A 26818-nucleotide genomic window follows, 5' to 3' on the forward strand; every position below is an offset into this window, starting at 1 on the left:
TTTAAGCACTTCAAGGACCTTGTGTGAACTCTTTAAACAGTGTAGAAAAAACTGCAGTAGGGGTAAAATCAAGCGATAGAGAGATTATTATGTTTGACGGGTCATTTAAGATCACATGGACAGAAAACAATGTTTCAAATTTCGAAATGTCGAGTTTTGCCTCGAAATGGTTTGTCATTTTTTGGTTCGTAATATATTGAAATTGGAGAGAGCATCACCTGTAGTTCAAAAGAACATGTAATGTTTAGCATGGTTATCATGCTATTTGTTTAGCATGATAACTGTTGGGTTTATTGTCTTATAATGCTATTTGATCACAATGCTATCCTTAGGCAACATTAGCTTAGCATGCTAAACGGTTAGCATGCTAACAAAAGCATTTGTGAGGCTATTTGATCACGATGCTATCCGTAGGCAACATTAGCTTAGCATGCTAATGAGCTAGCATGCTAATCAGTTAGCATGCTTACCAACACGTGTGTACTCACTCTAAACTTGTCAAGTGTCTTTGGCATTATTTAGGTATCTCAACTGAGTGGCTAAGTGGTTAAAGCATTGGACCATTGATCAAAATTTGCGAGTTCTATTCTGATTAAGGGTGGTGTTTAATTTTATACTTCTGTTGACCTCTGAATCTTGAGGTTATGCTAACTACTACTTAAGCTGTACTACATGGCATAATTCCTGCTTGAATTTGAAGCAATTTTTTGAACATTGATATTCCTGTCTTGCAGGAAATCACCCACAGAACGAGCAGTATGGCTGGTGGCATTGTCACTGGAGGATCATGTCAGGATGAGCCTGCAAGAAGGGTACCACATGATGTCAGGGGATGTCTTCCCTGTAATGCACAGCATTGAGATTGCCTGCAATGACAACAAGCTCAGTCCGATGAAGCTGTGACACACCGCCCCAGACCATGACGGACCCTCTACCTCCAAATCGATACCGCTCCAGAGTACAGGCCTCGGTGTAACACTCATTCCTTTGACGATAAACGTGAGTCTGACCATCACCCCTGGTGAGACAAAACCACGACTCGTCAGTGAAGAGCACTTTTTGCCAGTCCTGTCTGGTCCACTGAATGTGGGCACAAGCCCATAGGCAACGTTGTTGTCAGTGATGTCTGGTAAGGACCTGCCTTACAACAATCCTACAAGCCCTCGGTCCAGCCTCTCTCAGCCTATTGCGGGCAGTCTGAGCACTGATGGAGGGATTGTGTTCCTTGTGTAACTCAGGCAGTTGTTGTTGACATCCTGTACCTGTCCGGCAGATGTGATATTCAGATGTACCGATCCTGTGCAGGTGTTGTTACATATGGTCTGCCACTGCGAGGATGATCAGCTGTCCTTCCTGTCTCCCTGTAGCACTGTCTTAGGCATCTCACTGTACAGACATTGCAATTTATTGCCCTGGCCACATGTGCAATCCTCATGCCTCCATGCAGCATGCCTAAGGCACGTTCACGCAGATGAGCAGGGACCCTGGGCATCTTTCTTTTGGTATTTTTCAGAGTCAGTAGAAAGGTCTCTTTAGTGTCCTAAGTTTTTATAACTGTGACCTTAATTGCCTACCGTCTGTAAGCTGTTAGTGTCTTAACGACTGTTCCACAGGTGCATGTTCATTAATCGTTTATGGTTCAAGCATGGAAAACATTGTTTAAACCCTTTACAATAAAGATCTGTAAAGTTATTTGGATTTTACAAAATTATCTTTAAAATACAGTGTCCTGAAAAAGGGACGTTTCTTTTTTTGCTGAGTTTATATATATATATATATATATATATATATATATATATATATATATATATATATATATATATATATATATACACACACATACACACACACACACACACAGATATACAGTTGTGCTCAAAAGTTTGCATACCCTGGCAGAAATTGTGAAATTTTGGCATTGATTTTGAAAATAGGACTGATCATGCAAAAAAATTGTCTTTTATTTAAGGCTAGTGATCATATGAAGCCATTTATTATCACATAGTTGTTTGGCTCCTTTTTAAATCATAATGATAACAGAAATCACCCAAATGGCCCTGAACAAAAGTTTACATACCCTTGAATGTTTGGCCTTGTTACAGACACATAAGGTGACACACACAGGTTTAAATGGCAATTAAAGGTTAATTTCCCACATCTGTGGCTTTTTAAATTGCAATTAGTGTCTGTGTATAAATAGTCAATGAGTTTGTTAGCTCTCACGTGGATGCACTGTGCAGGGTAGATACTGAGCCATGGGGAGCAGAAAAGAACTGTCAAAAGACCTGTGTAACAAGGTAATGGAACTTTATAAAGATGGAAAAGGATATAAAAAGATATCCAAAGCCTTGAAAATGCCAGTCAGTACTGTTTAATCACTTATTAAGAAGTGGAAAATTCGGGGATCTCTTGATACCAAGCCAAGGTCAGGTAGACCAAGAAAGATTTCAGCCACAACTGCCAGAAGAATTGTTCGGGATACAAGGAAAAACCCATAGGTAACCTCAGGAGAAATACAGGCTGCTCTGGAAAAAGACGGTGTGGTTGTTTCAAGGAGCAGATTAGAATAGGTGGAATTATCCACTTGCATTAATTAGAATACTCTCAGAGCAAACTCAGACTCGACTCATGATATTAACATACACAAGTATAAATATATCAAGAACTCTGTTTTATTTAATAAATCTTACATTAGACATATTAATTGTTGCCCCCACAGAATATTAACACATTGTATTTGATTACAGAGTACTAGGTTAGCAAGTTTTAATTAAACAAAATTTAAAAGCTGGCAAAAGATGAAGTGAAAAAAGACACTAATTCTACCACAAACAAGCAGTGACAAACAGTTCTTTCTGTCCAATATACCTCATATGAAACAGGCATATTAAATATGTCCATTCACCTCCAAATTTCACTTTCCTCTCATTTGAACTCCAAAGCTTTTAGTCAGATCCAATCTCAGCTGTTCATGCAGGTTTCACATTCCTCTTCTGTATATTTATCTACACAGATATAAAGATGTCATCGTGTTTGTCAAATGATCAGGTGAGTTCAGCATTACGGCTGGATCATCTTGGCAGCTTCAGCCTTTATGAGAGAGATCAATTCCTGATTGATGAGGAACACAAAGCGCAGACCTGCAATCTGGACAAAGCAAACACTTGCTTTATTGACCTGGTTATTCAGAGAATCACTATACAAATTACTAAAGAACATTATTTATTATTTAGTATTGTTATTTCTAAAATGTCTAGAAATAGGATATAAGGCAATGTTGTTGAGAAATACAGCTGAACCCAGTTTAGAGACAAATATGAACAAAGACCCAGAGTTGCAATCAAGCAATTGATCTGAAGTTGCAATCAAAATTGCAAGCATTTGTTTGAAGTTTTGACTGAAGACAAAGTGCTTTCCATTCTCCACAATTCACAATGGCAACAATCAGCAAGACAGGTTACATATGAGTTTAGGGATTACGGACAGTTCTTTCTTCAACGTGTGCCCTGCCCCGGCAACTTTCACTTTCGCACACTGTCTCCGTGTTTATATCCAGGCTCCCAACCCCAAGGCTGGGCCCGGGACAAAATGTCCATTTGTCCTCTCTTATCGGCAGCCCTAGTTGTGGGGTCTCTTTACTTGTGATGTCATGATGAAATATGCATTTTGTGGAAGTGGATTGGCTATGAGACACCCCATTAACTGTGGCGATACTGAAAACAGCTCACTCGTGTTTGCACCTGCCCTTAAAGGGATAGTTCCCCCTAAAAATGAAAATTCTCACATCATTTTCTCACCCTCATGCCATCCCAAATGTGTATGACTTTTTCTTATGCAGAACACTAATGATGATTTTTAGAAGAATATTTTTGCTCTGTAAGTCCATGCAATGCAAGTGAATGGTGGCCAGCCCTTTGAAGTTCCAAAAAGGAGATAAAGTCAGCATAAAGGTAATCCATAAGACTCCCGTGGATTAATCAATATCTTCAGAAGAGGTCCAGTTGGTTTTGGGTAAGAACAGACCAAAATGTAACTCCTTTTTCACTGTACATCTTGCCATTGCAGCCTATAGGCACGATCATGATTTCAAGCTCAAATACACTTCCTAGTGCTTGGCACATGTGCATAGTGCTAGACGGAGCTATAGGAAGTGTAATCGAGCTTGAAATCATGATCGCCAAGAAGACTGCTGTCAAGATGTACAGTGAAAAAGCAGTAACATTTATGTCTGTTCTCACCCAAAACCAACTGGATCACTTCAGATGACACTGATTTGACCACTGGAGTTTGATGGATTATGTTTATGTTGACTTGATCTGCTTTTTGGAGCTTCAAAGCACTCACTTTACACCTCCACCAGGTAAAGTCCACCCTGCGCAAGATTAACACAACAAAAGCAGAAGGACCAGATGTAATGCAGAGAAAGGTTCTAAAAGAATGTGCAGAGCAACTAACAGGGTTTGTTACTAGTGCCCAACCGATATGGGATTTTTGAGACGATACTGATTTTAGAGGGGGGAAATTCACCGATTACCGATATAGCTCATTTTTGAGCTGGAATGAAAACAGACCTTTTCTATGTGGACTGTGCACCGATTTTGCACCGATATGACTATGCAAAGGTACTCAGAAGGCTGCTTTCTTAAATATTTTTATCAAAGAATATTTGACATTATTATTATACACTGTCAACAAATTCTAGAAACGAACACTGAGAAAATAAAGAATAAATAAAAATACAATAAAAATCAGTACTGAATGTTTAGTATAAGTCAATTGCTGACCATTTAAATAAAGAATAAATAAAAATATAATAAATAGCTAAATAAACATCAGTACTGTATGTTTAGTATCAGCCAAATGCTGACCATTAAAATAAAGAATAAATTCAATTAAAATAAATAGCTAAATAAACATCAGTACTGTTTAGTATCAGACAGTGGCTGACCATTTAAATAAAGAATAAATAAAAATAAAATAAATAGCTATATAAACATCAGGGGCCGGTTGCACCAGCTATGCGTATGTTACAACTTAGCCTAGTTGTGGCGTAAATGGGCACTAAGTCACAATTTACGCTCTACTAAATATTTGAGCGTTGCTCCATTAAATGCATGTAGGACGTAACCCTATGTTTAAACTAAATATATACGGAGGCCTCCGACCAGGAGTAACTGATGGAATAAAAAAGCAGACACATTTAATGACATCAATGATCTCATGCTTTGGTTGACAGGCATCAGTCCTTTCGTCATATATGATGGTTTTGGCATTTAACTCATTTACACTTACGAGAGAGAAAAAAAAAAAACGTACTTTTAAGCGGCTCTTCAGCATGCAACCATTCTAATGGTGCCGTTTTTAGGGACCGTTGCCCGGTGTCAAGTTAACACATTCAATATATATACAGGATATTAAAATGAATGTCTATTTTTCCAGCCTGTTGTACTAGTATTTATCACCCCTCAATTATTTTAGATACAGTTCCTATATTTTATTATTTATACAGGGCAAATATACTATTTATTAAATCTACTTTTATTACGTATCCTATTTTAATGTCTAGAAAACCAGACTGTTAAATATTACATTTTATAAATGCAATGACTGGAATTGTTCGGTTGAAGGGGTACCAAACTGTGAATCCTGAATAAAACAGTTTGGTGAATACATGTTTACACGCTGACAAGCAATGAAAGTAGCTACGTGGTTAGCTAGTTAGCTGTAAGCTCGTTGCCACGGAGAGTAAAAGATGGACTTTATTTACTTTCCAGCATTGTGTTTCACCAACTAGGTAACAGCGAAGCGTGAAATCAGCACTCACCACACACAATCCACCACCGCACCATTGTCTGCTGAGCTGCAAAAAGATGCTCTGATGTTTTCCCTTTCAATCTGCCACATTACTTACTGCACTGACACAATATAGCTGGCTAACAGCAAACAGATGTGAATGTGATAAACATGAGTGACATGGTTGTCAGGGACAGGGTTAACGTTATATTAGTTATATAAAATGATGGGGTCATTTTTTATTAAACTTTCCAGTATGTATTTCACAAACTAGTTAGCAATTTAACGAGAAGAGACCGCTCAAATCCGCACCATTTAACTCCGCCCTATCTGCAGAGCCACCGTCAGCTCAGAGTCAGCTCTGTAAACAATGGAGTCGGAGCGCACTCTGTTGGACAAACTATGCTATGACACCAATTCTAAAGCATTGTTTTCTGCAATATATGTTCTGAAAAAAAGTTTTCATATCGGCGCATATCGGTAAAATATACGGTGATACGATATATCGGCGAAAGGCTAATATCGGCCGATCGATATATCGGTCGGGCACTAGTTCTTACTAACATATTTAACCTCTCACTACAACAGGTGCCAGCCCCACATGCTTTTAATCAAATACCACTGTCCCAGTGCCAAAGAAATCAACAGTAGAATGTCTTACCTCTTGATGATCAAAGTCAATTAGGGTTATATAGTCAATTGGACTTGTTTAATAACACGGCGTCATTTGTGATAAGATATGCTGGTGTTATGGACGTTGCCATCTTCAGGCACTGTCACTATGGTTACAGCTGTTAGAATATGGTTGTGACTTCGGTTGTTCGTTCATACAGACAAAATTCGAGCTGCTACTGAAAGCTGTTGTATGAACAGGACATTTCAAGACTCACAACTGGAAGTAAATATGGTTGTCAATCCCAAACACTGACTGTGTGAATGTAGCCACAGATAGTCAGCATTAGCGTCATCGATACGACTCCAGCGGTTAAATGAATGACTTCTAAAGTGATACGATTGCTTTTGGTGCAAAAAAATATCAATATTTAAGTAGTTTTTAACCCTTACTAGCCGGAGCATTCAAATTTGGGAATAATTATTCCCATGGTTCCTGTCTCAGTATCTTTGCCGTCCAATCACCGAATGCATTTCTGAAAACTGCCAGATACTCATGACAATATAAGCTAAAAGCACACATGATTGGTTAAGGGGTTACTGGGCATGAATAATAAATGTATCGTTATCATCGTCATCCTCCATTTGCCTGGGCGAAGCCAGAGAGGATATCCCGGGAGATTACCTCCAGTGTTGGACTTACTGCTTCAAATTGAAAACTGAGGCGATCTTTCGAGGAAAGACAAGTTATTTAACATGTGTTGTCAATACTGTCTATTGAAAGTCAAAACATTTTAGTTACGAAGCATTTATTTGTAGGAGTAACACTAGTTATTTCTGGAACGTCGGCGTTCATCGGACAGGCAGCTAACCTCTATTTTTAACCAATTTCTGTGAAACTTGCTAAATAAACATTAGCTAAAAATACTATGTACATTTTTAGTTAAATAATAACTTTTTTGGCCAATTTTGTCGCTTGTGGAAGATAGTCAAACCTTTTTAGTTACGAAGCATTTACTTGCGCTAGCTAGATTTTTCTGGAAAAATTGACGTGACCGTCATCAGCGAGCCTCTTCTTTTTATATAAACATTTTTTTTTTGGCAGTTTCTGTGAAACTTGCTAAATAAATATTAGCTAGCAATACTATGTACATTTTTAACTAAATATCAATAACTTTTTTTGCCAATTTTGTCGCTCGTGAAAAATCCGCCTGAAGTAATGTGAGGCAGAGAGCAGACGCTGTTCAGACCTATTTTTTTTTTGTTTGATGCTGTTCAGACCTGCCTGGAAACTGGCCTGCTAGTTAGATAAGTTATCTAGCTTGTTGATTTTCCCATGTAATAAAAAAATGGTAGATATCTTTCTATAATTTAGCAGATAGCCTTACCCATCCATCACACAGACATGATTTTAGATTGTGTGTAGCTTCCTGTTCACAAGGAAAGTGTGAGGGGGCTGTCTGCAATTGGACATTCTGCTACGTCTGCAAGCCTTTGGTGACTATTCAGTGTAAGGATTTGTGAAGAAAACACTGCCGGCTACCAATTGTGTACTTTTTCTGTTATAGAGATGGATAGAGACTATGGCTCCCTGCTCAGCACCCTCAAGAGGTGGTGGCAGCTGGCTGCTCATGAGTTTAGGTTCATAGCAGAGGAGGACATGGCTCATGAGGGCATGAGCAAACAGGAGGAAGATCTGCTGGACCAGGAACTATTGCAGGAAGACCCGGACCACGAGGAGATGGAGGATGAGATGGAACCTGATCCCCAGCCAAGACCATCAACTGGGTATATATGAATGTGTATGTATTGTTTGTTTCTATTTCTCATATGACTGATACTCACAGTAACACTAACACTGTTACTCTTATTATTTTGGGTATGGCTAGCCATTCTCGCACAGGTCCCAAGTCAGCTAGAAAGCATAAACGCTTCCCTGACTCTGTTTCTTATCCCTCGTACTCTAACATCGATTCACAGGCACCAAAACCTCTCCCATTTAAGCCTAGCTGTCCATTCGGTATTGACTTAGGTAGCGTGCGTCAGGCTGTGCAGTCAACCTCCAATATGATGTTGCGAGAAATTGACTTTTTCATGCTGTTTTTTTACTCAGACTGTAGTTGCTGAGATAGGCAGCTTTACAAACCTTCAGGGGTGGGAGCTCGTCCTAAACTGTCCATCATATTCCAGCTACCAAGGAGCTTGGATGGAGGTGACCCCCAATGAAATGTACAAATTTCTTGAGTTGCTCATTTACATGAGGTTTTCAATTCTCCCTGATTCCCATCGTCATTGGGGAACCAAGTCACTTCGGGGCTCGTGGGCGAGGGGATTTATGTCACGTGACCACTACAAGGCTCTTTTAGCAGCTCTACATATTGTAGACCCTACCACAGAGGATAATCAGGATCGCCTTAGGAAGCTGCGTTATCTTATGGACCACCTCAAACAAAAATGCCAGCAGCTCTTTCAGCCTAACCAAAATCTCACAATAGATGAACGTATGGTCAAGTCTAAAGCTCGGTCAGGATTTAAACAATACATGAAGGGGAAGCCTATTCGGTGGGGTTTTAAATTATCAGACTCCGGGTATACTCTAGACTTTAAAGTTTACACAGGTAGTCATGATGGGCGTGTCACTGACTTGGCCACCAAAGTAGTTGTATCGTTACTGCAGCCATTCAAAGACCAGGGCTACAATGTTTGGTTTGACAACTTTTACACATCCCCAGCTCTTATGGTTAAGTTGTTAGAAATGGGAACTAATGTCTGTGGGACATGCAGGGTGAATCGTAAACGGTTTCCTGCAGAATTTAAAGACATCAAAAGATGGGAACGCAAGACAGCTCGTGGGGATATGAGGTGGTGTAGGATTGAGGGGAATATACTTGTAATTCAGTGGAAGGACATGCGTGCAGTTACATGCCTCTCCAATTTCCACAATGCGAATGGCTCAACCGAAATTACTAGGTTTGTAAAAATGATGGCGAATGGACAAAAATAGCAGCACTCCAGCCCACTGTCATCAGCGATTATAACAAAAACATGGGTGGTGTTGATAGGTCAGACCAAATGATAAAATTTTACGACGTCCTACAAAAATTTCAGAAGTGGTGGAAGACTCTTTTTTCCACTTCATAGACATTGCCGTTGTCAATAGTTTCATATTGTTTAAGGAATGGCAAAACATTCATGCGGCACCAGGGGATGAGCGTAGACCGGTGAACTTAACCCAGATAGATTTCAGAGAAAACCTGGCTCGTCAGCTGGGAGGTATCGATATTCACGCAAGTTGCCCTTTGCATACACTAAAGCCTGTAGTCCCTCCTTCGTCATAACTCCAAGCAGCCCATGTCCCTAAATTGGAAGAGTCCTCTAAGAGATGTTGGCTATGATATCGGAAAAGTAGGACTGAAAATAAAACTAAAGTAGCTTGTTGCGCACCGGAATGTAATGGAAAAAGACTTTGCTTGGTTCACGATAGGAACTGTTTTCGGTCTTGGCACTCAGCTGAGTGTGACCAGTTTCATGAAGAGGACTAGGTTGGGCTGTGTTTACTGGTGTTGTCATCCTCCTCCTCCCCTTTTTTCTCCACAGGTATTGCAGTTGTTGATTATTTATGAATTTATATATATTCTGTTCCTGCACTCTTTATTAAAAATGTATTTACTGTAGATAGTTCGAAAGTTAGATTTTGTATGTTCTGCTGTGTAATTCGTGTGTAATTCTAATGTTCAAATTAAATAAAGTGTGTGTTTTATTGAACACATAAAATGTATATTTAAGTGTTTGTGTCCTTCAATTTCAGATGCAATCTCAATTTATTATTACAGGTGCTCAAAAGGAGCATTTGAGGAGTGGTCATGTGAAATGTATCTTAACATTCTAAATGTTTGTTTTATTCCATTTTCCCACTAATCACTAGAATGGTCATAACTTTTAAACAATAGATTATATTTCTAATCTGTCTGCTATTCTACATTGCCCATAAAATTATGTATATTTCATTCACTCTAAGTTTCCCTCTAGCTTGTAATAAAAATCATTGAAAATGCAGTTGTCTGATGAAGTATGGTGGCCGGAGAAGATTTTTGTAAAAATTGCTGTATGAAATCTTATTGATAAAGGATGATTAGCCTTAAATAATCATATATATAGAAGAAGCAGACGTGTGAGTGACAAGCTCTGCGCACTTTGCTAAATTTTTAATTATTTTCATGTTATAATCTGATGAAATTTGATACACCCAGTTATACAATTGCTCTTTGAGGCAAAACATGGCAAAGAAGTAAAAATCCTCGGGCTCTGGAGACATTAAAAGACACTTGCGTGTTCAGGATGAAAGCCCCGACAGGCCTACAGACCGGGGACTTGATTTGGATGGCGCGGCGGGAGAGGTGATCCAGCGGCAGTTGTCCAACATGTCGGTGATGTTGACGAAGGTTCTTGCTGACTTGGAGGATCTCACTGAAATACGTCGATCGATTACGGCGATGCAAATAAAATTCTTTGAGATAGTTACAAGAGTGACTGATGTTGAGAGACGAATCGATTTTCTGGAATCTTCAGAGAGGGAATTAACCGCTAATCCACCCGCGACCAAAGTAGATTTGAAACATCTCCTTGAAAAGCTTGAAGATCTTGAGAATCGAAGCTGCAGGAATAACGTTCGAATTGTTGGAATTCATGAGGAGGGCAGAGATATGGTGAAATTCCTAGACGAGCTTTTCCCAAGTCTGCTCGAAATTGAGCGAGCTCACAGATTTGCCGAGGGAGACAGGCCCCGATCGATTCTGGCCAGATTTCTGAGATCATCCGATAAAGATCTTGTGTTGCGCCAGGCGAGGAGCAAAGGGAAGCTTTCTTGGAAGAACCATAATATTTTCTTGATCCCGGACTTTGCGAATTCGACAAGAGAGAAACGTGATCGGTTCAACGAATGTAAGAAACTCTTACATCATCGAAAGATCACTTTTGCTCTGATGTTTCCAGCCAAACTGAGAATAGAATCGAAGGTTGGTCGCAAAGTATTTACATGTCCCAGTCAGGCAATGTCTTTTATTGAATCAATGGGAGAGTAAACCATTGGGTGTTTCTCATGTGAGTGGGTCGACTCACTGTACTTTATCTTTTGAGGAAGCTGGGCGTCATTTTGGTTTATTTTTTCGTTTTGCATTGGCTCCGCCGAGCGGTTGGAGCTTGTTTTGTGAATAACACTTTTCCTTAAAGAAACGTTTGCATTGTCGAAAGATTAATTTTGCATTGAAGTTCCCGGCCAATTTGAGAGTGGACACTACAGATGACTGCAAAATATCTACATGCTCACACAAAGGATGTCTTTTATAAAGTTGACGGATTGTGTAAGTCATGGTATATACATTTATGCGGCCGAGTGAACTGACTCGACCATCTGGGGAACCGGGAATGCCGGTTTTGTTTCTTTTTGTATTGGTTCCGCCTAGCGGCTGGAGCTTGTTCTATTGAATAACACTCCTTTGGAACAGATGTGGATTAATCTGTTCATTCTTTGTGCTTATTCCTCCTGCTGGCTGGAGTTTGTTTTGAGTATTTTTACGGGACATTGGAATGATTACGTCATCCATTGAACTCATAACAGCCGGCTCACTGAACATATCTGAACAGTTTTATATCAGCTGGAATTTGTTTTGTGGAAGATCACACCTTTGAGACAGTTCTGTGAATGAATCTACACGTTCTTTGTGTTCATTCTTCCTACAAAGTATTTTCTGTTATGTAATTTTGCCACACAAATTTGTGAGGCAAAATTGAGCAATCCGATGGCAAAGTTGTCATGTGGGCTCGTGGGCGTTCATGGACCTTTTGAGTTTAGAGGGACTGTCGCCGGTTGGCGCTTTTGTGCGCGGGGTTAATGTGCACGTTTTTCTTTTTTCTGTTTGTTTTGTTCGGGGGGGAAGTTCGGGGTTTGATTGTTTCACTAATGGGGAATGTGGTCTGTATAATTTTGTTTTTGACACACAATTTATTTTTTCTATTATATCAAAATGTCAAATGTTAATATGAGTGTACTATCTCTCTCCACATGGAATGTAAATGGGTTGGGGCACCCCATAAAAAGAAGGAAGGTTATTACTTTTCTTAAACGTAAGAAATACGATATAGTGTTTCTTCAAGAAACACATTTCTCCCCGCAGGAAGCTGAAAAATTTGGGAAGATATGGAGTGGACATGTTTTTTTTTAGTGCTGGCTCAAGTAAGAGCAAGGGAGTCATTATATTGATTAATAAACATCTACAATTCAAATGTCTCAAACAGACTAAAGATAAATTAGGGAGAGTCATTATTGTTTTAGCTGAAATTCAAGGGCAAAGGTTGATTTTGGCTAATATTTACGCACCTTACGCTGATGATCAGGGCTTTTTTATAGATCTTGAAGGGATGCTGCAAACCACTTCAGAAAGATGGCGCCGAGTATGGCTGCTGCGTTGCGAGCTCCGACACAACATTGTAGTGTTTTGTTTGTTTTGTTTACAATTCTTATGTTTTTTGTATTGGATGTTGTCTGCCTTATTGTCTATGACAGACAAACACTTTTGGACATTGGTTCAGCAATTACACACCATAAACCAGACTTCAAATTCCTCAATGCCAACCCGCTGTTTACAAACACGCAAGCAGAGCCCTTTGTCTGGGCAGCACTGACGCGGAAACGCAGGAGGAAAAGGGGAAACAGAGCCGGCATTCTCATCAGAGTAAGACGCCAAGCAAATCGACCCCCGCTACCCAGTATTCTACTGGCAAATGTTCAGTCTCTGGATAACAAGTTCTGCGAGCCCAAAGTGCGGATCTCTTTCCAACGAGAGACGAGGGACTGCTGCATTATCTGCCTTACGGAAACTTGGATGTCTGCAGAGATTCCAGACTCAGCCACTGAACCCGCGGGGTTCTCCGTGCACCGAGCGGACAGAGCGAAAGACCTCTCAGGTAAAAGCAGAGGTGGTGGTGTATGTTTTATGATCAACAAATCCTGGTGTGATCAGAGGAACGTACATTCTATTAAGTCTTTCTGCTCTCCTGATCTAGAATTTCTCATGCTTCTGTGTCGACCATTCTGGCTACCGAGGGAATTCGCAGCGGTCATTATCACTGCTGTGTACATCCTGCCACAAGCCGACACAGACTGGGCACTCAAGGAACTGTATGGGATTATAAGCAAACAGGAAACCGCGCACCCTGAGGTCGCGTTCATTGTGACCAGGGACTTTAATAAAGCCAGTTTCAAATCAGTCGCACCAAAATACCTCCAACACATTTGTTGCAACACACGAGGGGACTGGGTTTTGGACCATTGCTACTCTCCCTTCCGGGATGGCTACAAATCCCTCCCCCGCCCACCATTTGGCAAATCGGACCACTCTTCCATTCTGCTTCTGCATTTGGTTGCTTCAGATTTTCCCACGGGGCACAGATCTTGTTGAATGTCAATACAGTACAATACAACCTACTGTACATTCTCTATATACTATATATACATTTTTTTTATTGAATAATGTGTATCTATATTGTGTGTATTGTATACTGTACAGTGTATGTTATTATTTGTATATTGTGTGTAATTATGTGTATATTAGACTTTAAATTGTGTTGTGTAAATTTGATGTTTATTGTAAATTGGTATATGTCTCATCACTGTCACGAATGCTATGTTGATCGGAACTGCACCCAAGAATTTCACACACCATTGCACTTGTGTAAATGGCTGTGTGACAAAAGTGATTTGATTTGATTCTGAACCACTGGCACCCCTCATGATATAATATTGGGAGGAGACTTTAATCTTTTGATGGACTCAATCCTTGATCACAGTGAAGCAAAAGTGTGTAAACACCCTAGAGCAACATTGATGCTTCACAGGATGTGTAAAAATCTTAGTCTTACGGATATTTGGAGACTTTTGAACCCATCTGGTAGGGACTATACATTTTTTTTCATCAGTCCATAAGATTTATTCTAGAATAATTTTTTTTTTGATCCCTCATTTCATCTGTTGTTGATTGTTCAATTGGAAACATCTTAGTCTCAGATCATGCCCTGGTGAGTTTAGAGATGTTGCTATATACAGAGGAAAAATAAATCATATAGTTGGTGCCTTAATGTGTCCCTTTTGCAAAATCCTGATTTCCAACAAATGTTAAAGACTGAAATCAATGTTTATATGGAGACCAACTGGTCCTCAGTATCCTCTGTGGGCGTGGCTTGGGAGGCCTTAGGCGGTTCTTAGGGGTCGGATCATACAGTATGCCTCATTCATCAAAAAAATCCAAAGCACGAGAACTTGTGGAGTTTGAAGGAAATATTAAAAGTGCAGAGGCAGAGCTGAAGTGCCATATGTCAGCTGATGACCTCAGAGAATTGACCCGATTGAAATATAGATATAATACTATTTTGTCGCGGAAAGTGGACTTTTGGTTATTCAGGGCAAGACAGTCATACATTGAGTCGGGGGACAAAGCAGGGAAGTTTTTGGCTAGACATACAGGTGCAGCTCAATAAATTAGAATGTCGTAGAAAAGTTCATTTATTTCAGTAATTCAACTCAAATTGTGAAACTCGTGTATTAAATAAATTCAATGCACACAGACTGAAGTAGTTTAAGTCTTTGGTTCTTTTAATTGTGATGATTTTGGCTCACATTTAACAAAAACCCACCAATTCACTATCTCAAAAAATTAGAATATGGTGACATGCCAATCAGCTAATCAACTCAAAACATCTGCAAAGGTTTCCTGAGCCTTCAAAATGGTCTCTCAGTTTGGTTCACTAGGCTACACAATCATGGGGAAGACTGCTGATCTGACAGTTGTCCAGAAGACAATCATTGACACCCTTCACAAGGAGGTTAAGTCACAAACATTCATTGCCAAAGAAGCTGGCTGTTCAAAGAGTGCTGTATCCAAGCATGTTAACAGTGTGGAAGAAAAAGATGCACAACCAACCGAGAGAACCGCAGCCTTATGAGGACTGTCAAGCAAAATCGATTCAAGAATTTGGGTGAACTTCACAAGGAATGGACTGAGGCTGGGGTCAAGGCATCAAGAGCCACCACACACAGACGTGTCAAGGAATTTGGCTACAGTTGTCGTATTCCTCTTGTTAAGCCACTCCTGAACCACAGACCATGTCAGAGGCGTCTTACCTAGGCTAAGGAGAAGAAGAACTGGACTGTTGCCCAGTGGTCCAAAGTCTTCTTTACAGATGAGAGCAAGTTTTGTATTTCATTTGGAAACCAAGGTCCTAGAGTCTGGAGGAAGGGTGGAGAAGCTCATAGCCCAAGTTGCTTGAAGTCTAGTGTTAAGTTTCCACAGTCTGTGATGATTTGGGGTGCAATGTCATCTGCTGGTGTTGGTCCATTGTGTTTTTTGAAAACCAAAGTCACTGCACCCATTTACCAAGAAATTTGGGAGCACTTCATGCTTCCTACTGCTGACCAGCTTTTTAAAGATGCTGATTTCATTTTCCAGCAGGATTTGGCACCTGCCCACACTGCCAAAAGCACCAAAAGTTGGTTAAATGACCATGGTGTTGGTGTGCTTGACTGGCCAGCAAACTCACCAGACCTGAACCCCATAGAGAATTGTCAAGAGGAAAATGAGAAACAAGAGACCAAAAAATGCAGATGAGCTGAAGGCCACAGTCAAAGAAACCTGGGCTTCCATACCACCTCAGCAGTGCCACAAACTGATCACCTCCATGCCACGCCGAATTGAGGCAGTAATTAAAGCAAAAGGAGCCCCTACCAAGTATTGAGTACATACAGGTGCTGGTCATATAATTAGAATATCATCAAAAAGTTGATTTATTTCACTAATTCCATTCAAAAAGTGAAACTTGTAAATTATATTCATTCATTACACACAGACTGATATATTTCAAATGTTTATTTCTTTTAATTTTGATGATTATAACTGACAACTAAGGAAAATCCCAAATTCAGTATCTCAGAAAATTAGAATATTGTGAAAAGGTTCAATATTGAAGACACCTGGTGCCACACTCTAATCAGCTAATTAACTCAAAACACCTGCAAAGGCCTTTAAATGGTCTCTCAGTCTAGTTCTGTACGCTACACAATCATGGGGAAGACTGCTGACTTGACAGTTGTCCAAAAGACGACCATTGACACGTTGCACAAGGAGGGCAAGACACAAAAGGTCATTGCAAAAGAGTCTGGCTGTTCACAGAGCTCTGTGTCCAAGCACATTAATAGAGAGGCGAAGGGAAGGAAAAGATGTGGTAGAAAAAAGTGTACAAGCAATAGGGATAACCGCACCCTGGAGAGGACTGTGAAACAAAACCCATTTAAAAATGTGGGGGAGAACCACTACGCACAGACGTATGCAAGACATGGGTTTCAGCTGTCGCATTCCTTGTGTCAAGCCACTCTTGAACAACAGACAGCGTCTGAAGGGTCTCGCCTGGGCTAAAGACAAAAAGGACTGGACTGCTGCTGAGTGGTCCAAAGTTATGTTCTCTGATGAAAGTAAATTTTGCATTTCCTTTGGAAATCAGGGTCCCAGAGTCTGGAGGAAGAGAGGAGAGGCACACAATCCACGTTGCTTGAGGTCCAGTGTAAAGTTTCCACAGTCAGTGATGTCATCTGCTGGTGTTGGTCCACTGTGTTTTCTGAGGTCCAAGGTCAACGCAGCCGTATACCAGGAAGTTTTAGAGCACTTCATGCTTCCTGCTGCTGACCAACTTTATGGAGATGCAGATTTCATTTTCCAACAAGACTTGGCACCTGCACACAGTGCCAAAGCAACCAGTATCTGGTTTAAGGACCATGGTATCCTTGTTCTTAATTGGCCAGCAAACTCGCCTGACCTTAACCCCACAGAAAATCTATGGGGTATTGTGAAGAGGAAGATGCGATATGCCAGACCCAACAATGCAGAAGAGCTGAAGGCCACTATCAGAGCAACCTGGGCTCTCATAACACCTGAGCAGTGCCACAGACTGATCGACTCCATGCCACGCCGCATTGCTGCAGTAATTCAGGCAAAAGGAGCCCCAACTAAGTATTGAGTGCTGTACATGCTCATACTTTTCAGTTGGCCAAGATTTCTAAAAATCCTTTCTTTGTATTGGTCTTAAGTAATATTCTAATTTTCTGAGATACTGAATTTGGGATTTTCCTTAGTTGTCAGTTATAATCATCAAAATTAAAAGAAATAAACATTTGAAATATATCAGTCTGTGTGTAATGAATGAATATAATATACAAGGTTCACTTTTTGAATGGAATTAGTGAAATAAATCAACTTTTTGATGATATTCTAATTATATGACCAGCACCTGTATACAGTAAATGAACATACTTTCCAGAAGGCCAACAATTCACTAAAAATGTTTTTTTGTATTGGTCTTATGATGTATTCTAATTTTTTGAGATAGTGAATTGGTGGGTTTTTGTTAAATGTGAGCCAAAATCATCACAATTAAAAGAACCAAAGACTTAAACTACTTCAGTCTGTGTGCATTGAATTTATTTAATACACGAGTTTCACAATTTGAGTTGAATTACTGAAATAAATGAACTTTTCCACGACATTCTAATTTATTGAGATGCACCTGTATAAAGCAGAGAGAGTCTCTTTCTATCATTCCCTCAGTGAAATCTGCTGGTGGTGAAATTTTTACCTCAGCCATTGATATTAATAATGCCTTTAAAGAGTTCTATCTTGATCTTTATAGTTCCACGTCTTCGTCTAATGATGAAGATATTAGAAACTTTAGAACCATTAGATCTTCCTAAACTGACGATTGAGCAAAAAAATTCTCTTGATTCTGAGATAAACTTGGAGGAGCTTGACGAGGTAAATAAGTCCCTACCTACTGGCAAGGCTCCGGGGCCAGATGGTTTTGCCGCAGAATTTTTTTAGATCCTATACTACAGAACTGGCTCCACTTTTGTTAGAAGTTTATACTGAATCATTAAAGAATGGAAAGCTTCCTCCAACCATGACACAAGCCCGGATCAGTCTGATTCTTAAAAAGGACAAAGATCCAAGCGAGTGTAAAAGTTACCGTCCAATCTCCCTGATCCAACTAGATGTAAAAAAAAAAAATTCAAACATTTTGGCTAATCGATTAAGTAAAGTTATGACATCTCTTATACATATAGATCAGGTGGGGTTTATTAGGGGCTGCAGCTCTTCTGATAACATCAGGCGTCTCATCAATATCATGTGGTCAGTAGCGAATGATCAGTCTCCGGTCGCTGCCATCTCACTTGATGCCGAAAAGGATTATCTTTTTAAGATTTTGGAAATATACGGGTTCGGGAGTACATTTATTGTTTGGATTAAGTTACTTTATAGACACCCTGTAGCAGTGGTACAAACAAATGGATTAATTTCAGATTATTTTACTCTGGATAGGGGCACTCGGCAGGGTTGCCCTCATTCCCCATTATTGTTCTGTCTTGCCCTGGAACCATTAGCAGCTGCGATAAGAAAGGAAGATGATTTTCCAGAGTTGATGGCGAGAGGTGTGGCGCATAAGCTTCTGCTTAATGCAGATGATATTTTATTATTTGTCTCTGAACCTACTAGATCTATGCCTTGCCTCCACAGAATTATTAATTCCTTTTCCAAGTTCTCATGATACAAAGTCAATTGGTCTAAATCCGAAGCTTTGGCTCTGACAGCGTACGTACTTTCCAGCCGGGCGCCTTCCAGTGGCCCAAACAGGGCATTAAGTATTTGGGGATTTTATTCCCAGCAAATTTGTCTGATTTAGTTAGTGTTAATTTTGACCCTTTAATAAAAAGGTTTTCGAGCAATGTGGGCAGGTGGGCTTCATTACATTTATCGATGATTGGGAAGGTTAATGTTATTAAAATGAATTGTATTCCAAAATGTAACTACCTGCTACAATCTCTCACTTACATGTCCCCCTCTCTTATTTCAAGCAATTTGATAGCATAGCGAAGTCCTTCATTTGGAATGGTAAACATCCCAGATTGCATTTTAATAAGTTGCATAGGCCGAAAGTCAAAGGTGGGCTAGGTCTACCCAAGATTTTGTTTTATTACTATGCATTCAGTCTCAGACATTTGGCTCATTGGTCACTTCCACCTGAGAGAGACACTCCCTGGTTTGTTATTGAACATGTGGTTCTTGCCCCTATTTCGCCATTACAAAGCATCTCTATCAAACTAATTGGAAAAGTTAAGTTACACCCCGTTATTTCGCATTTACACTCGGTATGGACTAAAGTGTCCAGATTGTTTAAATTGGACACTAATTTAAATGTTGCCTCGAGCATATGGCAGAACCCAAGATTGTGTATTGGCAAATCCCCTTTCTGCTGGCCAGAGTGGATAATGAGGGGGGTTGCTACACTCGGTTACCTATATGAAAGTGGAGTGTTGAGATCGCTTGAAAACTTGGTCCAACATTTTGGGATCCCCAGATCTCAGTTTTATAGGTATTTACAACTGCACCACCTGCTTTGTATTATTTTTGGGAGTAGCACACACCCCCCTAAGGAGGCAGATGCTTTGGGAGAGGTGATTGCAGCTTTTGGAAAAGGTCATGAGGCATCAGTGTACTACTCCCTGTTAATTCAGAGTCTGGGGGATAGAGCCTTAATTTTTCTCAAGAGAGTATGGGAGAAAGATTTCAACTTGGCATTGGAGGAAGAAGTGTGGACTAAAATTCTTAAAAATGTTAAGTCTGCATCTAGAGATGCAAGGGTGCGCCATATACAATTCAAAATTTTGCATAGATTTTATTGGACCCCCTCTAGACTGTATAGGCTTGGTCTTAAAGACACACCCACCTGCTGGAGATGCCAGTCGGAGGATGGAGACATGGCCCATGTTTTTTGGTGGTGTGTCGAGATCCAGAAATTCTGGTCGAAGGTTCAGAATTTTGTGTGCGACGTGGTGGGCACTCGGGTTTCGTTTTGCCCCAGAATTTGTGTTCTGGGTGATGGGGCGGTCATCGATGTGGGGGATGGCCATATTGAGAATTGGGTTCTGACCTGTGTGATGATCGCCAGGCAGGTTATTTTCAGGGGTTGGAGGTCAGCTGGTGCGCCCCCATATCCGGAGTGGTGCACGGAGATGGGGAGGGTAGTGGCTTACGAGGAGGTGTCATTGGGAAGACAGGGTGATTCAGATTTGTTTGTCCGGAAATGGGGCAGGTATTTGGAATTTTTGGGGGGCTCTCGGGTGGGGTGTGGAGAGAGTATTGTAGTATAGTTTTTAAGCGAGTATGATTATTATGTGTGTATAGGTATGTGTATGTATGTGTGTGTATATATATATGTATCTGTGTGTATCTGTATGTATATATTTACTTATGTGTGACCACAGGATTGTTTTTTGGGGAGTTTAATTGTTGTGTGTGTGTATATATATATATATATATATATATATATATGTGTGTGTGTGTGTGTGTGTGTGTGTGTGTGTGTGTGTTTTGTTATAAGATTTAATAAAAAAATTTTATTACAAAAACAATAATCATACATATATTTATATCATTTGAAAGCCCTAGTTCTTTTCGTCAATATGGTATATACAGTTCAGGTGTGTGATGTTATATGAATATAATATGAATTTGGATATGAATATCATATTCTGGCACAGAATGGAATTTTCGGAATTTTGGGCTCAGGCTTTAAAGGGTTAACTATAATCCAATGCTTCAGGTAAGCTTCACGAGAGGGTGGAGATCAAGTGGTCTCTCGTGTGACATATTAGAGTTGCCATGTTACGGATGTAATCTCATGCTCTCCTCTCGGTTGAGAAATCCAGCATAAGTACACAAACGCACCATTGTGAGTAAAGAAACAGATAAATACAGATCTAAACCACTTGTTCTCACTTGTAAGTGTCACATGTGCCTCAGTTCTCACTTTTCATGTGCCAACGCGATTACGTCACACACATAGAAGTACTTACTTATTGACCGTTTTTGCACCAAAAGCGATCGTGTCACTTTAGAAGACATTAATTTAACAGCTGGACTCCTATGAATGACGTTTATGCTGACTATCAGTGATTTTTGGAGCTTCATAATTTGGATCACCATCCACTTGCATTTTAAGGACCTACTAAGCCAAGACATTTTTCTAATTTTCTACAAATGTGTTCTGGTGAAGAAAGCAAGTCATTCACACCTGGGATATCATGAGGGTGAGTAAATGAGAGAATTTTAATTTTTGGGTGAACTGTCCCTTTAAAATAAATGAACAGAACTTTTTATAACGTCTCATAGCACACTCATTTTGATGCGTGAACTGTTTATTTACTATAGCTTTCATTATTACATGAATCAATATATTAATGAATTAACTTTCAGTAATTAGATTTAATTTATCTTGGAGGAAATGCAGGTGTCTTCACTGATGTTATTCATGCTCATTTGGGAATGAGGACTGACACAGTTTAATCCATAGCATGCTTTTCTTGACATTTATTTAGATTCTTTTTTTTTTAAAGAAAGAAAAACTGCGTGTATTCTCTCTGGTTACCTCGTGTCTCTATTACAAGTGGCCCGGCAATATCATGTTTTACATTTTTTTAATAATTGATAAAATCCTGCTTAAAATAACTCAAACACACATCACTGCTGTAGGCTCTCATTGGAAAATAGCAAATGCTTGTCAGAGTAATGGTGGCCTGGCAACAGGTACTAAGGCAGAAATGCTTTTAAGGCAGGCTTAGCAAAGGATAAATTTTCCACAACTCATGTTTTCTGGAGTTTTTTACCTACTGGTTGTTTTGAATAGGTGGTTTCCTCAATGTTTCGTCAACGGAATGATCCAAAACAGTTAAACAAAAGGTAGTTATCACCAGACTAAATGCATTTCTGCAATTCGTACATCTAAATTCACGGTCCTGTGCACATTCAGTTGGAAATTAATGTAATTGGTTTATCATTTCATCACTGAACTATTTTATGTTATTTTCAAATGCTAATAATGTTTAAATGTGTAAAAAAAACGTATTATTTATGCACTTTATAAATTGTGCTATATTGATGAGGTGAATCATTATTTTTATGATGATAAAAATAATGATTAAAAGAGATTTTTTTCAAAAGTCTCAAAATGAGCCCTGGCACATTTTTCTATTTTTGTTAAAATCTTAAAGGGTCACAACACCCCCTGATTCAGCACAGTTGAGTTCTCACCACATTTTCAAAAGATGCAGCCAAAGTGGGGATGATCAGCAGCGGAGTGAGGGGAGAAGGGGGAGGGAGCACAACAACTGTCTTATCTATTACTTCACTAATGCAGTTAACAGCATCAAAGATTCTCACAACTGCTCGTAACAAAATGCACAAATAAAGTGTAAACTGTTTTGTAAGCTCAAAATACATTACATACTGGTCATATGTAATTTAAAGTGCAAATAAATGCCAAGTCATGTACTCTGTATTGAAAATATTGGAAGGAAGGAAGGATGGATGGATGGCGTTTGTGTCTGGGACAATCAATGTAAACTGCTTCTCTAATGAGTCCCAGTCAGAGACAGTCCACCTCACCATAGGTCTCGAAACACTCATGTTAATAAATGCGTGCTGCGTGAACATTTAAAATGTTTTGCCATAGACTGAAAGCCTGTCCTGTCCCTCTGTCAGCAGCACGGGTGGGGGTGGAGTGGGGGGTGTGGACTCTTGTCCTATTTAATACTATTAACTCCCTCAACTGACTCTGAGACGCTTGAGAGTTTGAAGCACAGATGACGTGGTTTAATGAATAATTATGAGACACTGATGATGCGACAATGCACTATAGTACAGGGAAATGTCACATTGTGTGACATTGATTCGAGGTTGATTTTAAACCCGGAAGACAAAATAGTGCAAATAATCCCTAAATTAACCACTTTCCTCTTAAAATTAAAATGAATGCTTACTTTGTCTTCTATCATGTGTAACGCATATATACCTGGTAACATCTCAGAAAATTTAGTTTAGTGTTTCATGACCCTTTAAGAATTTAAAGCAGTATTTTCTGTAACGTGTGGCCATACCTCCATCACAGAGTTGTTATTCAGTTTCCATTTGTTTCCAGACAAAACTGGTCGTCCATCAATGTAAATGGGTCTCCGGCCTTCATTAGCAATGAAAAAATCTCCATTATTCCTCAGTTTAATGATCCCTGGAGTCAGAACAAATAAAAAAAAAAACATATTCCATTAATTTAAACATTTTCACAGTGTTCAGTGCTGCTTAAAAATATCTGTAAAAATCTAAAGTAAAACAGTTAAACATATAGTGACTTCAAAACTGACTGTTTGGATGTGTAGCAACAACAAATAAAAAAACCCTCACTGATCAGCCATACAGTAGGAAACATCTTACAGCGCTGAACTGTTGAAAAGGATACTGAAAAGGCTACTGGAAAGGCTGCGGGTTCAAACCACACCCAGCAAAGTCTTAAGCCTAGTACACACAGCGATAAAGAGACTACATCTCATTAATTTTCAATGAGAGCTGGGGACTTTTGGTGACACGAGCGACAGCGACCTCTAGCAACTAGATATGGGTGTGGCGAGCGACACAACAAAGTTGTGAAAAGTGTATCTTTATGCAAATAGCAGAGACTTTCGGGAGCAACAACCAATAGGAGTGAAGAGGGTGTCAGTGGAGCTCACTTCATCTTTCTCCTTTAAGATAATGGAGTTGGTGCAAGCAAAACAGAGGAGAAATTTCAGTGAGTGATTTCACTGTTCTGTATGATTTGTCTGTAAACACATACATGGATATAATAAAATGAGTGAAAAAGAAAATGTTAGCAGTCTAAGTGAGTTTGATTTGAACACTGATAGATTATTCATCTTATTAATGATATGATGTGATTAAATAATGATATGATTTGATTAAACACTGCTGCAGTTCATATAAAAACACTCTTCCCTGCAGAATGAGCATTTATAGGGACAAGAAAACAGATTCCTTGTCAAATTAGAATTATTTTGCATTCTGTATTCCTTGAGATCTTTGCATTGGCTTAGTGAATATTGGCTTGGCCCTATCATTGCTGCTTGCAGCTATATTTACTGAATATTTGCATTGAATTCAGTGTTTTTTATTTATGATACAAGTAAAATAGCACAGAAATGAACCAGCATCTTCACATTTATACAAACGTATAATACACGCACATGTATTATTAATAGAAACCCCACCCCCCAACCCATTCTGCAGGCTGCAGCCAGGTCCTTCTCAGTTGATTAGCACCACCAACAAGCTATATTGTGCAGCAGCAGCGACTCTGAAAACATGACCAAAAGCTCACATATCATTGGTCAGACAGTTTTCTTCAGACTGCTCTCTATAAAATAAATCCTCTCTATAAAATAAATCCCCTAATTCGCACCTAAAGAGAAGTGAAGAGACAGAATGTTCATAGACCGAGAACAAATAACAATGGCACTAGCAGACATGGTAGTGAGACACTGAAAATAACTCTTCACAACAAAGTATGAAAGAGAGAAGACACGTTCATGAGACCAGTCTAATAACATTGCATAACCTGCTAGCCAGCAGGGTAGTGAAATATTGATAAATCAACCCTCCTTCACAGCCAAAATCCGAGTAGAGTGGGAGGAAACATCCAAGTTATAGAACCTGGAAAAAGTGTTAGGGGAAGCCCAGCAGGCAGCCAGACACGCACTTTACCCACACCCAGGAGGAGGCCATGCTCCTGGTGGAATGAGCCTTAACACCCATGGGAAATGGCATCCCTTGTGAATTTTATGCTAGCGCAACGGCATGCACTACAGAGTAAGAAAGTAATTGCTTGGAGACTTGAACAGCATAACCCCTGAATGGTCTCCAAAGTAGACAAAGAGCTGTTTAAATAGCCTGAACTGACTTGTATGGTCAATGTGCATGCGTAGTGTCCTCACAGGACAGAGCATGTGCAGTCTCTTAGCCTTGTCTGACTCAAAGGGAGGAGGAGAAAAATCCTGCAAGGTAACAAACTAAGTTCTGTTGGGGGTAGAGTGCACTTTGGACTCTTTGGGCTTGAGAACAGCTTTTGATAAGCCTGGTCTAAGCTCTAAGCAAGTGTCATTGTCTGACAAGGCCTGAAGGTCCCAGACACATTTAACTGAAGCTAAAGCGAGTAGCAGCACAGTCTTTAAGGAGAATATGTGTAAGCTTACTGCCTCTAATAGCTCAAATGGGGAACCCGTAAGCACGTTAAGTACCAGCACCATGTCCCAGACCGTGACGGTAATGGGGCGACAGGGCCTCAGCTGTCTAGCACCACCTTGAATTTACTGACCAGAGGATCACCGACTGCCGGTCGGTATGGCAGTGACGTACACTTTAAGCGTGGATACAGTAAGTTCTGCATCTAAGTACTAATGCAAAAAACATTGTCTGCACAGGGCAACCAATCAGCGAAAAAAGTTGCATAGCACGAAGCCTGTGAGGCACATAGTCATTCGACTGTGCTCAGTTAACCCCCGCCATTGGGCACAGGGGTTCTTCTGTGACTGTCAACGCCGGCACGCCATCCACCCCCGGCTTAGTCAAATAGAGATGGAGGGCCTCGTGCAGCCGAACAAGGTCTGTAATTTGCGCTGAGGCGTGGCAGTCTTCTGGCACTTCAACGTCAATACAACAGTCACAAGACTGGGATTGTATTCTCGTTCCCAGCAAACGATGGCAGGTAAAGCAAGAGCGCTGTCCTGAGAATGTGGAAGAACACGCTCCACAGGGTTTAACTGCATGCATGCCTCGCACATATGAAACAAGGTCTTTTGTTTGCTTGTGACATGTCAGCCATTTGGCACATCACCAACTGTAAGTACATACTGAAGTGACCTGAGATAGGCCAAAACTCTTTCCCAGCTAGTCAACGTCAGGAAAGCGAGAGGGCTACCCCATGGAACCACAGTTTTATGTATTTAACAGGCCTTCTTGAGTTTGAGTACCCATGTTAGGGCACAGTAGTGTTCTGACACGTCACCAACTACAGTAAAAGAGGCACTGAAAATGACCTGCATCATGCCGCCAACTCGTTGCCAGACTGCGATAGCAGGGAAAGCAAGATGGCTGCTAGGTGACGTGTAGGTGCCTTAAAATCTCTGTGATGCGACATGGCAGTCTTCTGGCATGCCGTAAACATTTGTAAAAACAGGTGAAACCAACCTGTTACCGAGTACGTGTCACATTTTTGTTCCCGGCTCACATGGTGGGAAAAGCGAGAAGCGAATTACTGACAAGCCTTGCCGGGGGTGTAACTCCACAGACATCAGGCCACCCATAGACCCGAAAATTTCCTAGGCAGAGACCTTTCTGGTCAGAGCGGCAATTAATGGGGCCACGCGTTTAACAAGCACCACAAGCCTCAGAAGCCGGTAAATTATGGTAAACGCCTTACCTGAGCACGTACATGTCTC

The 26818-nt window shown here is 40.2% G+C and overlaps 1 protein-coding gene across 1 annotated transcript in view; it reads right to left on the bottom strand.

The window, feature by feature from the left end:
- Positions 1-2650: 2650 nt before the first annotated feature.
- mcrs1 (microspherule protein 1) overlaps positions 2651-26818 on the bottom strand; it is a 92572-nt gene continuing 68404 nt past the window's right edge. Inside the window, exons 14-15 of the mRNA XM_051676646.1 lie at positions 23435-23562; positions 2651-3147 (exon numbers count right to left, since the gene is read on the bottom strand). Coding sequence (XP_051532606.1) covers positions 3061-3147; positions 23435-23562 — 215 coding nt within the window. The 3' untranslated portion in view covers positions 2651-3060. The remainder of the gene's footprint in view (positions 3148-23434; positions 23563-26818) is intronic.

The sequence above is a fragment of the Myxocyprinus asiaticus genome, chromosome 37 (genome assembly GCF_019703515.2).
Source record: "Myxocyprinus asiaticus isolate MX2 ecotype Aquarium Trade chromosome 37, UBuf_Myxa_2, whole genome shotgun sequence".
Lineage (NCBI taxonomy): Eukaryota > Metazoa > Chordata > Actinopteri > Cypriniformes > Catostomidae > Myxocyprinus > Myxocyprinus asiaticus.